Here is a 13846-nt window from a genome sequence, read left to right on the forward strand (position 1 = left end):
AAAAACCTTAATTATTTAAAACTACTTAGTTTTTAAAAAGGATTTTTCTTCAGTGTCATTCGGTGTCATGGAGTAAAGTATGTCATTCGGAAAAAAAAGGTTTCAGTTTTATATAGTTTATACCTACTCTTTACTGTTTAATTTTAAAAGAGATTGATTACATATAATAAGGGCTCTAAATATTGTTTTCTTATTATATCACAGAAAACACAATTAAGTCTTTTATTGTTCACTCATTCTGAAATACTAATCATATCATTCATATTCATAAAATAATTAATTCATATTAAATAAAATTCTTAATAATAATACTTCGTATTCATAAATAATTTTTTTTCAATGACAAAAATAAATTTAATTTACAGTTTTCTTGCAATTCTCAAATACAATTTTATCGTACCTCAATTTCGAAAATAGTACAAAGTAGGGTAACATTGAAGAAAAACAAAACAATTATTATGAAATATTATAATCGACATAAAATAATAAAACTTGTTCAAAAGTATCGTTGGGGCAGTAACAGGAAATAATAACAGAAGTTATAAGAAATTTGACCTGAGTATCGTTGGCAATCTTTTGAAATATTAGTTATGATGTTTCAGATGGACGGAATTGTCGCCCATTCTCACAAGTTTCGGGTACCAATGGGCGAACGCAGCGGCCGTCGCGGGTTACAACGAACTTTTGAATCAAACAGTACACCACCTCCATTAGTAGCTCTAACGCATGCTTCACATATCGCCACCCGCCCTCCCGGCTGCAATCACAAGGATAACCCTGTTGACGAGGTAAGCACATAATTGAATTTACAAACTATTTCTGTGATAATAAAAATTGTAAAAACACCTTCAAACTCAGCCTTCATATACATACGTACATACATACATTTTAAAGGTCTCAGAAATGGTGAACCATATTTTAATTTACTCTCCTGTGCGTATTTATGAAAGTTACGTAGGTTGCCAGAATTCCTGATACGGAAATTTAATCAGGAAACGCCGAAGTTTTGCGTAAGGCCTTAAATTGGTTTTACTTGACTATTTTGAATAAACAGACACGCTCAATTTTTCTGTATGGTAAAATGGACCCTGATCCACCGATGCCTTTGCACCGCATAATCTTAGGTCATGTACATAATTAATTTAGGTAATTACTTAAATATGTATTAATCCGGTTAGAGCGACTTATTTCAAACATTGTTTTTTTTTATTTGTTTTTTTTATTGCATAGTTGTGTGGACGAGCTCACAGCCCACCTGGTGTTAAGTGGTTACTGGAACCCATAGACATCTACAACGTACATGCGCCACACACCTTGAGATATTAGTTCTAAGGTCTCAGTATAGTTACAACGGCTGCCCTACACTTTAAACCGAAACGCATTACTGCTTCATGGCAGAAATAGGCGAGGTGGTGGTACCTACCCGTGCGGACTCACAAGAGGTCCTACCACCAGTAAATTAAGCTTCTCAAATCAATACCAATTTCATACTGACACAAATACAAGTAACTAACTGTATGTATGAGAAAGTTCAACAAGATAACAGTGATACAATATAATTTCTTATCTATTATGTCACACAATGCATGTGCTATGTTATTTCTGGAACGCGACACGCAAATAAAACGCTTTCAGTAAGTATGTACGGCCGTTGTATGACTAAGCTAAAGGAAATTACTTTTATGTAAATTAACCATTTTGTTGGTACGTGCACGGCCCAGCGCCTACGTGAAGAAGTTAATATGTATGTAGAATCTATCCTTGAATTATAATTACCAAGTACAATTAAAAAAAAACATCAAATATACTTCACAAATTTGGAATGCGACTCTCCTCCTCCTCCTTGCGTCGGTTTCCTCATTACTGAGGGTCGTGGTCATGGCCTTGAAACATTTTGTATTTTATAATGCACCGCCATCTGTTCCTATCTGCAGCTGAGTGCAGAGCATCGTGCACTGTGGTATCCAGGACTGCACGAATCTGGTCCATCCAACGGGTCGGGTTCATGCCTCTTGGTCGCTTGCCCTCGACCTTTCCAGTGACCACCAAATTGAAATGGAATGCGACTAAAGAATTTTAAAAAAAATCTATGAATTCCAGATTGGCGAAATAAAAGAACGAGACGAAACAAACATGCTCCACTCGACATCCAGCAGGCACAAAATTCGAAAGCCCTCGCGACGAGATTTATATGTGACCATATCGGAACTGCAATTAGTGGCAACGGGAAGGCTTGAAATTACATGCGTCAGTACTATACCTGAATTCCGCAGCATCGATGATAAGTTCGCAGACGTCCGAAATGACACTGTTATTGGTAAGTTTCTTTTCAAATTATATTGTTTTAAATAGGTGAATACCACACTGAAGCCCACTGAGTTTCTCGCCGGATCTTCTCAGTGGGTCGCGTTTCCGATTTGGTGGTAGATTCTGCGAAGCACTGCTCTTGCTAGGACCAGTGTTAGCAACACTTCCGGTTTGAGCCTCGTGAGCTCACCTACACGTTAGGGTGAAGCTGAAATAGCCTCTCAAGGCTATCAGCATAGGGAGGAGAAAAAACTATACTGATTAATTTTTGATACAAAGCATTTTCTTGTTTGCCATTATTACCTTAAGTTATTACCTATAATTAAGATTTCAATATCATGTCATAACGTCAAATCACTTATGCAAGTGAGATATTCGTTCATGCGGCTCGCACCCACCTTATCTCCCTCCAAAGTCTTCAATCTCGCTTCCGTAGATTAGACTTTAAAGCAACATGGCACACGACGAATGTAGATCTTCAAGACGTTCTAGATCTCGAACTCATCCGTAAGTATATAGACGATGCCAGAATAATACTTCACGACAGCAATGTAACATGTAATGCGCCTGATCCACTCTCAGTGCTGATGGATGCTGCTTTTTTTATTGCTTAGATGGGTGGACGAGCTCACAGCCCACCTGGTGTTAAGTGGTTACTGGAGCCCATAGACATTTACAACGTAAATGCGCCACCCATCTAAGATATAAGTTGTAAGGTCTCAATATAGTTACAACGGCTGCCCCACCCTTCAAGCCGAAACGCATTACTGCTTCACGGCAGAAATAGGCGCGGTGGTGGTACCTACCTGTGCGGACTCACATGAGGTCCTACCACCAGTAAAGTAGTAGTTCTAACGCTAGCAGCAGCCAAATCACAGTGCGACATGTTCGCCGAAGAGTTCGATGCGGCAGCCAGCTAAGCCTCTCGCTGGATCTTCCCAGTAAGTTATTATGCCAATTTGGTGGTGGGAACATCACCGAGCTGACCTCGAACTGATAGCCGATTAAGGGACGCTCAGCTAGTGGTTAACAAACCTCCTTCTTCAACTCCTCGGCTGAGTCCTCAAGCCCAATCACCCACTCGTTCTAGTTAAAATATACTTTTTTATAAATTTTTTTATTGCCCTTGTAGGCAGACGAGCATACGGCCCACCTGATGGTGAGTGGTTACCGTCGCACATGGACTTCAGCAATGCCAGGGGCAGAGCCAAGCCGCTGCCTACCGTTTAATACTCTCCACAAGCCTCTTTTAAAGAAGGACATGTCATAGCGCTCAGGAAACACCGTGGAGGGGAGCTCATTCCATAGCCGGATGGTACGTGGCAAAAAAAAAGACCTCTGGAAACGCACTGTCGATGAACGCAGCGGTTCCAGACGCAATTTAAAGTTTAGCAATATAAAACTATGAAGGCAGTTTCTGGTAGATCCAGATTTGACTCTCCGTTGAAGAGTTTGTTTGTTTGAACGCGCTAATCTCAGGAACTAATGGTCCGATTTGAAAAAATCTTTCAGTATTAGATAACCCATTTATTGAGGAAGGCTATAATATAACATCACGGTAAGATCAATACAATTGGAGCACCAATAAAGAATGTTTCAATATAGGGGTTTAAATAGCTCCTTAACATTCTATAATTCAAATTTTGTTTCACTTTCTACGTAAATGAAGTGGGGGTAAAATTTAGCGTTATGCCAAATTCACTATTCCACGCGGACGGAGTCGCGGGCAAAAGCTAGTTGAAAATATCATCATTTCCATTAAACCTTAACATCCGTAGATTATGGAATTATATATTGTAGTAAAATTCTGATTAATAGATTCAAAAAAAAAGTCAAATCAAAATAATTTAACATAACTCAACCCACACAGTAGAACAGATCTTCCAACGCGCTTGAAGGAGGCACAGTCCCCAAGATACTGGCTACGTTGCCTCGTTGGACAGCCAGACTCACTCTCTGTGCAAAGTACCAGCCAGCCTTAGCATCATGTGTAACCTCCTTCAAGCGTTTGGAGATTTCTGTAAAAAATTTCTTTGCTTCAGGGCCCCAAGGGCCCATCGTCTCAACCGCGAAAGGCAAAAAAGAATAAGAAGACCCCAAACCCGAATACTTCCGCTTTTTTGTAATTTCTGCTGAAGCTGCAGCTGAACCGGGGCGGGACGAAGTACAGGGTGGCCCATAAGTCCTTTGAAAAGTAAAATTTGAATAAAACGAACAGGGCGCGCGTGAGCGGTGCAGGGGAAGCGGGGGGAGTAACTTCGGTTTTTGGGAATTTAGTCGCGATGGAGCGTTTTACCGGAGCGGACCGTGCGTTTTGTGTGCGCGAGTTTTATAAAAACGACAATTCGGCAACCGTTGCGCGGCGTAAATTTCGAGAACACAAAGGTTTACACAACTTTGACGACACTCCAACTCTTCAAACGATTAAGAACTGGGTTGCTAAGTTCGAGGAGACCGGTTCGACGTTAGATAAACCGCGGTTGGATCGCCCAAGGACGTCACGTACGGAACAAAACATAGACACAGTGACACAGTCTATTCGCGAAAATCCGACACAGTCAACTCGTAAGCGCGCCAGAGCATTAAACGTATCCAGGACATCGTTACAACGGATTTTGAAGAAAGATTTACATATGCACCCTTACAAAATTCAGTTGGTTCAAGAATTAAAGGAAACTGACGGTATTCAAAGACAAAATTATGCGAATGAAATGTTGAATCGGTTTACTTCCTTCAATAACATAATGTTCTCTGACGAGGCTCATTTCCATCTTAACGGGCATGTTAGTAAACAAAATTGCCGCTATTGGAGCCCCATCAATCCAAAACTTAAGCATCACAAGCCCTTACATAGTCCGAAAGTGACTGTTTGGGCCGCTATGTCAGCCCATGGTATCCTAGGGCCTTACTTCTTTGAGGATGGCAGAGGGCGCGCAGTTACTGTTACGTCGGAGCGATATGTGGCTATGATCGAAGAGTTTTTCATACCAGAATTGCAAAACTTTTCAGGCTTTAATGCCAGGACGTGGTTTCAACAGGATGGGGCCACTTCTCACACCTCTAACACTGCTATGCCCGTTATCCGTCAACTTTTTCCTGGCAAAGTTATCTCTAAGAGAGGAGACATTTCCTGGCCTCCACGTAGTCCAGATCTGACCCCGATGGATTTTTTTTTGTGGGGCTACCTTAAGGCTAAAGTATACGACACAAACCCGCGGTCAATTGAGGCCCTAAAAGAAAACATCCGCAGAGAAATGACAAGCATTTCAGCAGTGACGTGCCGCGCAGTCATCGACAATTTTAGACGTCGTTTGCAAGAGTGCCGTGATCGCAACGGATTACATTTAGGAGATGTTATTTTCAAAAAATAATTCCCGTTTTTTAAGCTTTTTATGTAAATAAAAATTTAATTCATAATGTAATTAGTTTTATTTTAATACATTTTTTTTCATATCAAAGGACTTATGGGCCACCCTGTACCATCTAAATGACAGGGAGCCACAGTATATAGATAATTATATAGATTAATAGATTCAAATAACACATATCTGGCCCTCTCCAAAGCAAACATTGTTCCTTGAATGTGAACTAAATGAAGAATTACAACATCTACAAATAAAAAATTTGTTCGGAAAGTGTTTTAAAATTTCATTGATAAGATAAAACTGATTTATCGTTATCTTAGTCATTTATCGTTATAATAGTTTTGAGGTTACAATTGTTTTATCACACCGAGTGATTTTGCCAGCTCAGTGTTTAGAATTAGAGAGAGTTACAAACTTTGAAAAGAATGCAACACGCAATAAAAAATTCAAGTCGTAACATTCTGATCTCGAGGAAAGGAAATTCTTATATTCATTTTTATGTTCTATTAAATTTTATAGTCGTCGTGGCCTAAAAGATAAGACGTCCGATGCATTCGTATCTAGCGAAATGAAATACGTTCTTAACAAATGTTCACTATTGACTTCCACGGTGAAGGAATAACATCGGGTAATAAAAATCAAACCTGCAAAATTATAATATATAGTGAGGGGTAGATCTCAGGGGTATTTAAAACTATGGGTTAGTCACCAATATCGAATTTCGAATTTTAATCTTCCTTTATCACAAACAATTTTCAATTTTAAACAATAATTACATTTAGACGCGGGCGCACGCTATTCACACTCAAAACGGAAGCGCCCGGAACATAGATTATACACTGTTGAAAAGATTGACATAGATGCTAACTATGTATAGCGAGCGGGCATACGGCCGCGAGAGTGACGTACCGGTCGGTTTGCTACATACTCCCCCTCTAGTCCTGGAGGACGCCCTCGCTCCTGGACTAGCATCTCATTACTACTGGGCTGAGGGACAGGCGCAAGACCAACCATACCACCAGCTGCGGGAGAAAGACGTGGAGCTTCAGCACATGGTTCAGCATGCCGTGTCGTCATATGCCCTGGAACTCGAGAATCTGTTTTAACATTATTTGGGGGACGACCACGTTTCTTTTTAGGCATCACCGGCCGCGGAAGAGCATCACTCTGATTCTCACGGTATAGAGTGAGATCGTTCACATGATATTTCCCTAAAACTTCATCAGGTTTGTCAACATGCGCGACGTGGTAAGTAGTAGGGCTGACCTTTTTAACGATGCGATACGGACCATCGCGTTTTGGAACAAACTTAGAAGTAAGGCCATTAGCGCTCTTACTGAGGACATGTGATTTGATGAGAACCATGTCACCTTCGTTGAATGTTTCAATGGGCCGTCTCGAACGATCAGCATACCCTTTAGCTTTATCTTGAAGCGTCTCTACACGTTCGCGCACCGCTGAAAAGGAGTTAACAAATTTCCTGAGATAGGGAGTTATTTGGGGAACAAAGTTATCTTTGTCTAGAACAGCACGAAGGTCATGGGCGACTTCTGTGGGGGACCTCATCTCTCTGCCAAATGACAAGTAAGCAGGTGACATACCTGTGGTGCGACATTTAGCGTTATTAAGAGCGAATCGAATCACTGGTAACATGTTTGGCCAGGAAGTGTGGTCACATTCCACGAGTTGTGCTAATAAAGTCTTAAAATCTCTGTTTTTACGTTCGGCGGGGTTTGCTTCTGGGTGATAGAGAGGGATAAGGTTTTGCTTTATCCCCAGGATGGACATGCATTGACGCATGACTGCCGAAATAAATTGTACGCCATTATCAGAAACTAGTCGGCGTGGAAGACCAAATCTCATAAAATACTCCTCTATGAGGACATGTGCACACGCCTCAGCAGTAGCTTCCTTCAATGGGAAAAGTTCTGTCCACCTCGTAGCAGTATCTTCTATAAGCAAGATCCAACGCTCCCCCTGTTTTCCAGGTGGCAACGGGCCGAAAAGATCAACTGCCAAGACCTCGTTGCGCTGGTTCATCACCGGCGTCTGCAATAGACCTGGAGGCTTGGTATTAGCAGCCTTATAGCGTTGACAATGGATACATGCCTTTACATAGTCGGTTATGATTCTTCTCATTCCTGTGAAGTAGAACAGACGTGAGACTTGTTGGTAAGTCCGGTCAATTCCTGCATGTCCAGCGGTAGGGGCATCGTGAAGCTCTTTGAGAATGTCGGTCACTTGATGGGCAGGAATGACTAATTGTGGAGCCTCGGCATCAGAATCCGGATTAAGTCGATATAAAACACCTTGTTCCATTAGAAATCCTCTTTCTGACCATCTTTTAGCAGCAAGTTCATCCACTCCTTCCAGTTCTGTGACGATCTTCTGTATTTCCGGATCAGTCAACTGGTCTTGACGTAACTGGGTAGGTGACTTGGTGGGCAGGTCGCAAATGACAGAACAGATGCCGCAGTTATTTTGTGTTTCGTTGGAACAGATCGGTCTACTTAACGTGTCAGCGACAACGTTAGCTTTTCCTGGGGTGTACTCGAATCTAATGTCAAATTCTTGGAGTTTAAGCGCCCAACGGACCAACCTACCAGCAGGAGACTTTAAAGAAAGCAACCAACGCAAGGGTTGGTGGTCACTGCCTATAATAATTGGTTGGCCGTCGAGGTATGGCCTGAAACGCTCCACGGCCCAGACTACAGCAAGCGCTTCCCGTTCTGTAGTAGAGTAGTTGCGCTCCGCTGCGGTGAGTAGGCGGCTAGCATACTCGATAGGTCTTTCGTCCTTGCCTTCCCCTTGAGCTAAAACTGCGCCAAGTGCATAGTTGCTCGCATCGGTACGCAGTACTAAGGGTTGTTTAAAATTCGCTTGAACAAGTACGGGCGCCGTGGTCAGCAGACGCTTCAATTCTTTGAATGCCTGTGTTTGTTCAGGTCCCCAGCTCCATGTGTAATTCTTCTTGGTTAGTCGAGTAAGCGGTTCTGCTATCTTTGAAAAGTTTGGAATAAACTTCCTGAACCAAGAGCATGTTTGGAGAAAAGTTTTTAAATGTTTTAGGTTAGATGGTTCCAGCATATTAAGGACAGCACTGACCTTCTCAGGGTCAGGAGACACACCGTCTGGAGTGATGACGTGGCCCAGATAACGGACCCTTTCTTTGGCAAAAGTGCACTTCTCTCTGTTTACGTGAAGTTTAAATTCAGACAGACGTCTAAAAACAGCTTCCAGGTCTTGTAGGTGTTGCTGGAATCCTTCTGAAATAATTAACAAATCGTCTAGATAAGCAAGTACTGTAACATCCTTCAAAGCAGCACAGGAGCGTAGACGATCAATAAGCCTTTGGAAAGTCGCCGGCGCATTCTTCAAGCCGAACGGCATTCTTTTAAAACGGTAAGTGCCTAGGGGGCAGACAAAAGCTGTTTTGTCTCTGTCTGCTTCTCGGACCATAACTTGCCAATATGAAGAACGAAGGTCTATTGTGGTCATGTAACAATTCTTCTTCGTACTCTGGAGAAGATCATCAATGCGTGGGAGTGGGTAAGTATCCGATTTGGTTACTTCATTTAAGCGCCTGTAATCCACGCAGAATCTTACATTACCATTGGACTTCGGTATCATCAATGCAGGAGAGCACCAGGCGGATTCGCACTCTTCAATGATGTCATCTGCCAGCATCTTCTCTATTTCATTCTTCATCGTCTCCTTCTTGGAAGGGTTAAGGCGATAGGGCGGCACAGCTATCGGGGGGTGATCTCCGGTGTCTATGCAATGTTCTATGAATGTTGTCGGACCTCCCCCTGCTGTAAAAATACTTTCATGCCGAATAAGGAACTCAGACAATGCTTGGCGCTCAGCTGATTGCAAGTGCATGCCTTCATCATCCCGAAGCATGTTAGCAGAAGCTGTGCACACACCACGAGACATAGGTTCAAAAAGTAATTTATAATGCACCTTAGCATCAGTACTAAAATACCATTCATGACGATGAAAATCAATAATAACTTTGGCAGCATTAATAAAATCAATACCTAATAGAGTTTCATTATCATTAGAATCAGGGAAGATTATAAATGGAATGTTAATCACTATGTGTTCTAACCTCACTGGTAATATGGTTGTCAATACATCCATATTCCGAACATGCCCATCAGCAAGTTTGACTCGCCTAGTGGAGGGAGTAAGAGGGTGACCCTTATGCAGAAGGAGAGCATACAGTGTGTGACCAGCAATACAATGCTTAGCTGCTGTATCTATAAGTGCAGTACCCTGTTTACCGAGAACTTGAATTTTGAAAATAGGCCGTAAATGCAAATACCTATCATCACTCTCACGGTCGTACACGGACGCTACAACACTTCCCTCACATGTACAATAATTAAAATTCAAACAATTATCAATTTCCACACATTCGTTAATTTTTCCAAAATTACACTTACTGCCTTTTGTGTCACAGTCATGGTTAGTTGAAAATTTTAAATTATTACAATTTGGTTCAATTATTTGATTATAAGGTAAAATTGAGTTCTTACATTTAGGTCTAGTTCCCTGGTTATAACAAATATTTAAATTTTTACACTTTGTCCGAACATCCTGATTATATAAAACATGAGAATCACAAAAGGTTGGCATCTCATTATTACTAGTGCAATTACAGTTAATATTCTTTGACACAGAATCATTACAGGCATGAAAATAAGATTTTCTGGAAGTAGGGCCTCTGTTAATGGTAGCATAATTAATATTTGCATCCCGGTTACAAAAATTTTGACATTCAAAATTACTCAGAAAATTATTTTTGTCATGCTGCTTAACATCATACATTGCATTCTGAACAGGTAAATTAGAACTAATTGTGTTAGTATTATTAACATTACACTGAACACTATAAAACGCATTATTGTCATTTTGCACACCCTCGGAAAAGTTAGATTGACTTTGCTCACCTCGGTTGTTTAACTTACGGCACTGTTCCCGTGCATGTCCAAACCGTTTGCAGTAGGAGCACACTGGACGCTGTTTCTTCGTGGTCACGAATTGCTCTGCAGAACCTGGCACAGCAGCGACAGGCGTGGCAGCGGCAGGCTGGGCGACAGCGACAGGCACAGCGGTGGCGGGCACGACGGCCGCGGCGGAGTTTGGAAAGCGCGCGCGCGGCGCCGGGGCACTCACACGAGCGGCGCACGGTTCAGGCCGACTCGCAGCCTGGGCCGGCTGGGCACGGATCGAACGCACACCACTAGTGGACGACACTGGTCTCGATTGAGTCTCCTCTATCGAATCTTCTATATTCCGAGCATGGTTTAATAATGAATTGAAAGATGTGATTTCTTCACGGCGCAATCTTGTGCGTATTCTATTATGAAGCAACCCGTATATCATATCAAGTTGTACTTTTTCAGTAATATCATCCCGCGGTAGCTTTGCCATAAGCGCACGAATACGAGCAACAAACTTGTCTGTGTTTTCTTTATCCTGCGGGGAAGCAAATATTTCCAAATATATTCTATGTGGTGGAAGGCGGGTGCCATATGCATATATTAAATTTTCTTTGGCTTCGTTCCAAGTGGAGATGTGATGCTTTAATCCTAGCCACCACGTAGCTGCATCAGCAGACAAAAGCATGGCTAGGCCTCGTATGATGTTAGCGTCAGATACTTGAACGCATTCTGTATAGCTTTCAATTGCATCTATAAAGGCCTCAACAGATTCACCAGGTGCACCGCTGAAAGAAGCTCTGCAACGCGCCAAGGTACCATCTACGTTCACTGGGGGCATCGGCGGAGGTGCCGGAGTCGACGATCTTTGTTCCATCACGTACGACATAATGTTCTTAAATGTTTCGGCCTGCGAACGTTGCAGCGAGGCCATCAACGCTGAAACATCATCCAAGTTGAACGTAGAATTGTTGCTACGTGATTCGGCGTGGGGGCGATCATGGGGGCTATCATGCTCCTCGTGATTTTCGTTGGCATTTGCATCTGCAGCAGGAATAACGTCGTCTTCGCGACGTTGCTGGCGATCTTGATTTCTAGTTAAAGGCATTCTTTACAATTAAGCACCAACAGCATACAATAGTTAGCAAAATTTTCACAAAAGCGTGCGCGCCATTTTGTTAGTCCAAGCAAGAAAAAAATTAGGAAACGTTGGGCAGCCAGATATAGTGAGGGGTAGATCTCAGGGGTATTTAAAACTATGGGTTAGTCACCAATATCGAATTTCGAATTTTAATCTTCCTTTATCACAAACAATTTTCAATTTTAAACAATAATTACATTTAGACGCGGGCGCACGCTATTCACACTCAAAACGGAAGCGCCCGGAACATAGATTATACACTGTTGAAAAGATTGACATAGATGCTAACTATGTATAGCGAGCGGGCATACGGCCGCGAGAGTGACGTACCGGTCGGTTTGCTACAAATATAATTTGTGTAATTACTGGTGGTAGAACGTCTTGCGAGTCCGCACGGGTAGGTAATTACTACTACTCTGCCTATTTCTGCCGTGAAGCAGTAATTCGTTTCGATTAGAAGGATAGGGCAGCCGCTGTTATGTAAAAACTGAAACCTTAGAACTCATATCTCAAGGTAGGTGGCGACATTTACGATGTAGATGACTATGGGCTCCGGTAACCATTTAACACCAGGTGGGCTGTGAGCTCGTCCACTCATCTAGGCAATAAAAAAATAAACAAAAAATTAAACAAATAGCAAGTATATTCAAATACTCCATTCGATTTTTTAAACTAGATTTTAGACGCGTTCTTTTTCATTTCTCTCGATGGAAAGGCCAGCTCATAGCCCACCTGGTGGTAAGCGGTTTTCGATGCTAGTAAATATCACATCCTAAGTACCGTCATCAACTTTCAGATAATAAGTATCTCAATTGTGTTATATAACGGCTATCCCACCCTTCAGACTGAAAAGTATGGTGGCTTCTTGTTATAAATAAGTAAAATAATATTATCTTTTTTTTTTTTTTTTATTGCCCTTGTAGGTAAACGAGCAACGGCCCGTCTGATGGTCAGTGGTTACCGTCGCCCATGGACTTCAGCAATGCCAGAGGCAGAGCCAAGCCGCTGCCTACCGTTTAATACTCTCCACAAGCCTCGTTTGAAGAAGGACATGTCATAGCGCTCGGGAAACACCGTGGAGGGGAGCTCATTCCAAATCTGCTCATGAAAGCTTTAAGCTTCACTTTTGTTGTTTAAGTCTTGTTTGAAAAACGCGGGAAACCTTTGAATTTGGCGGGCGCGGTTTTTGTTTGAATTTGTTGAAAAATATTTTTTTTTAATCTATTAAGTGATCAGAATAGTTAAAACTTGTATATATTTGTAATTTTTATTATTATTTAAATTTTTTTGTATTTTATTCTTTTTTTCTTCGAGTTGGGGTAAGTTTTTTATATTTATATGAACGAGCCTCCGGACCCGGGGGGCACAGCGCCCCCCGCGGTTGCATTTGTCACAATCTCCAACGAATCCGGAATGGATTCTGACTGCTCTTTGGTGTCTAAAAGGAAGCTGAAGCGTAACCAGCTCCACAAAATTTGTAAAAATTGTAACAAAAGGAAAAGAAAAAATAATACAGAAACATTTAAACAATCGGACTGTCAATGCAAAGACGAATTTACTGAGAGCACTATTGATTTGCCTGCACCTGGTCCTTGCACTGATACATCTTCAAAGCCCGTTCCTCCCACTGATATGTCTCATAAAGCCTCCACACAAATTGGTAGGGCTAGTTATGATGCCAATGACCACGGCCCGTTTGTGGTACACGTGCAGAAAATACAGTCTGCTGATGATGATGGTACAACATTACACCCAGTTGTGTTTGGCAGATTTTTAAAAAAAAATTTTTTCAAAAATATTGTTAATGGAAGTTTGAAACGTATTGGCCGAAATAAAATGACACTTTCTTTTAATAATTATACAGACGCTAACAGCTTTGTCACTTCAAACTGCTTAGCTACAAACAACATGAAGGCTTTTATCCCAACTTTTAACATTACGAGGATGGGTTTAGTTAGGGGAGTCCCAACTGAGTGGTCCCCTGAAGATATTATGCAGAACACTAATGTACCCATTGGGTGTGGGGAAATTCTGAAAATTAGAAGACTAAACTATAAAGTCATGATAAACAACACACCCACATGGAA

At 41.7% G+C, this 13846-nt stretch overlaps 2 protein-coding genes across 5 annotated transcripts in view; one reads left to right on the plus strand and one right to left on the minus strand.

The window, feature by feature from the left end:
• The window catches only part of LOC119628328 (uncharacterized), a 124451-nt gene that overhangs the window by 101214 nt on the left and 9391 nt on the right, over nucleotides 1–13846 (plus strand). For 2 of the 3 annotated variants that reach the window (XM_038014579.2, XM_062671441.1), the window contains exons 6-7: nucleotides 603–788; nucleotides 2101–2317. In XM_038014579.2, coding sequence (XP_037870507.1) covers nucleotides 603–788; nucleotides 2101–2317 — 403 coding nt within the window. Of the gene's footprint in view, nucleotides 1–602; nucleotides 789–2100; nucleotides 2318–5316; nucleotides 5725–13846 lie in introns of those variants that run through there. The other variant, XM_038014581.2, reaches the window with a different exon arrangement.
• On the minus strand, nucleotides 454–12101 carry LOC119629284 (uncharacterized). Of its 2 annotated transcripts, none has more exons than XM_062671440.1 (2): nucleotides 1809–12101; nucleotides 454–757 (listed from the first exon to the last, which is right to left on the minus strand). In XM_062671440.1, exon 1 carries the CDS (start codon nucleotides 11724–11726, stop codon nucleotides 6540–6542), a length of 5187 nt encoding a protein of 1728 aa, XP_062527424.1. In that variant the 5' UTR covers nucleotides 11727–12101; the 3' UTR covers nucleotides 454–757; nucleotides 1809–6539. The 2 variants fall into 2 exon arrangements, with proteins under 2 accessions (XP_062527424.1, XP_062527423.1); XM_062671439.1 differs by having other exon boundaries at nucleotides 454–777.

The sequence above is a fragment of the Bombyx mori genome, chromosome 12, assembly GCF_030269925.1.
Source record: "Bombyx mori chromosome 12, ASM3026992v2".
Classification (NCBI taxonomy): domain Eukaryota; kingdom Metazoa; phylum Arthropoda; class Insecta; order Lepidoptera; family Bombycidae; genus Bombyx; species Bombyx mori.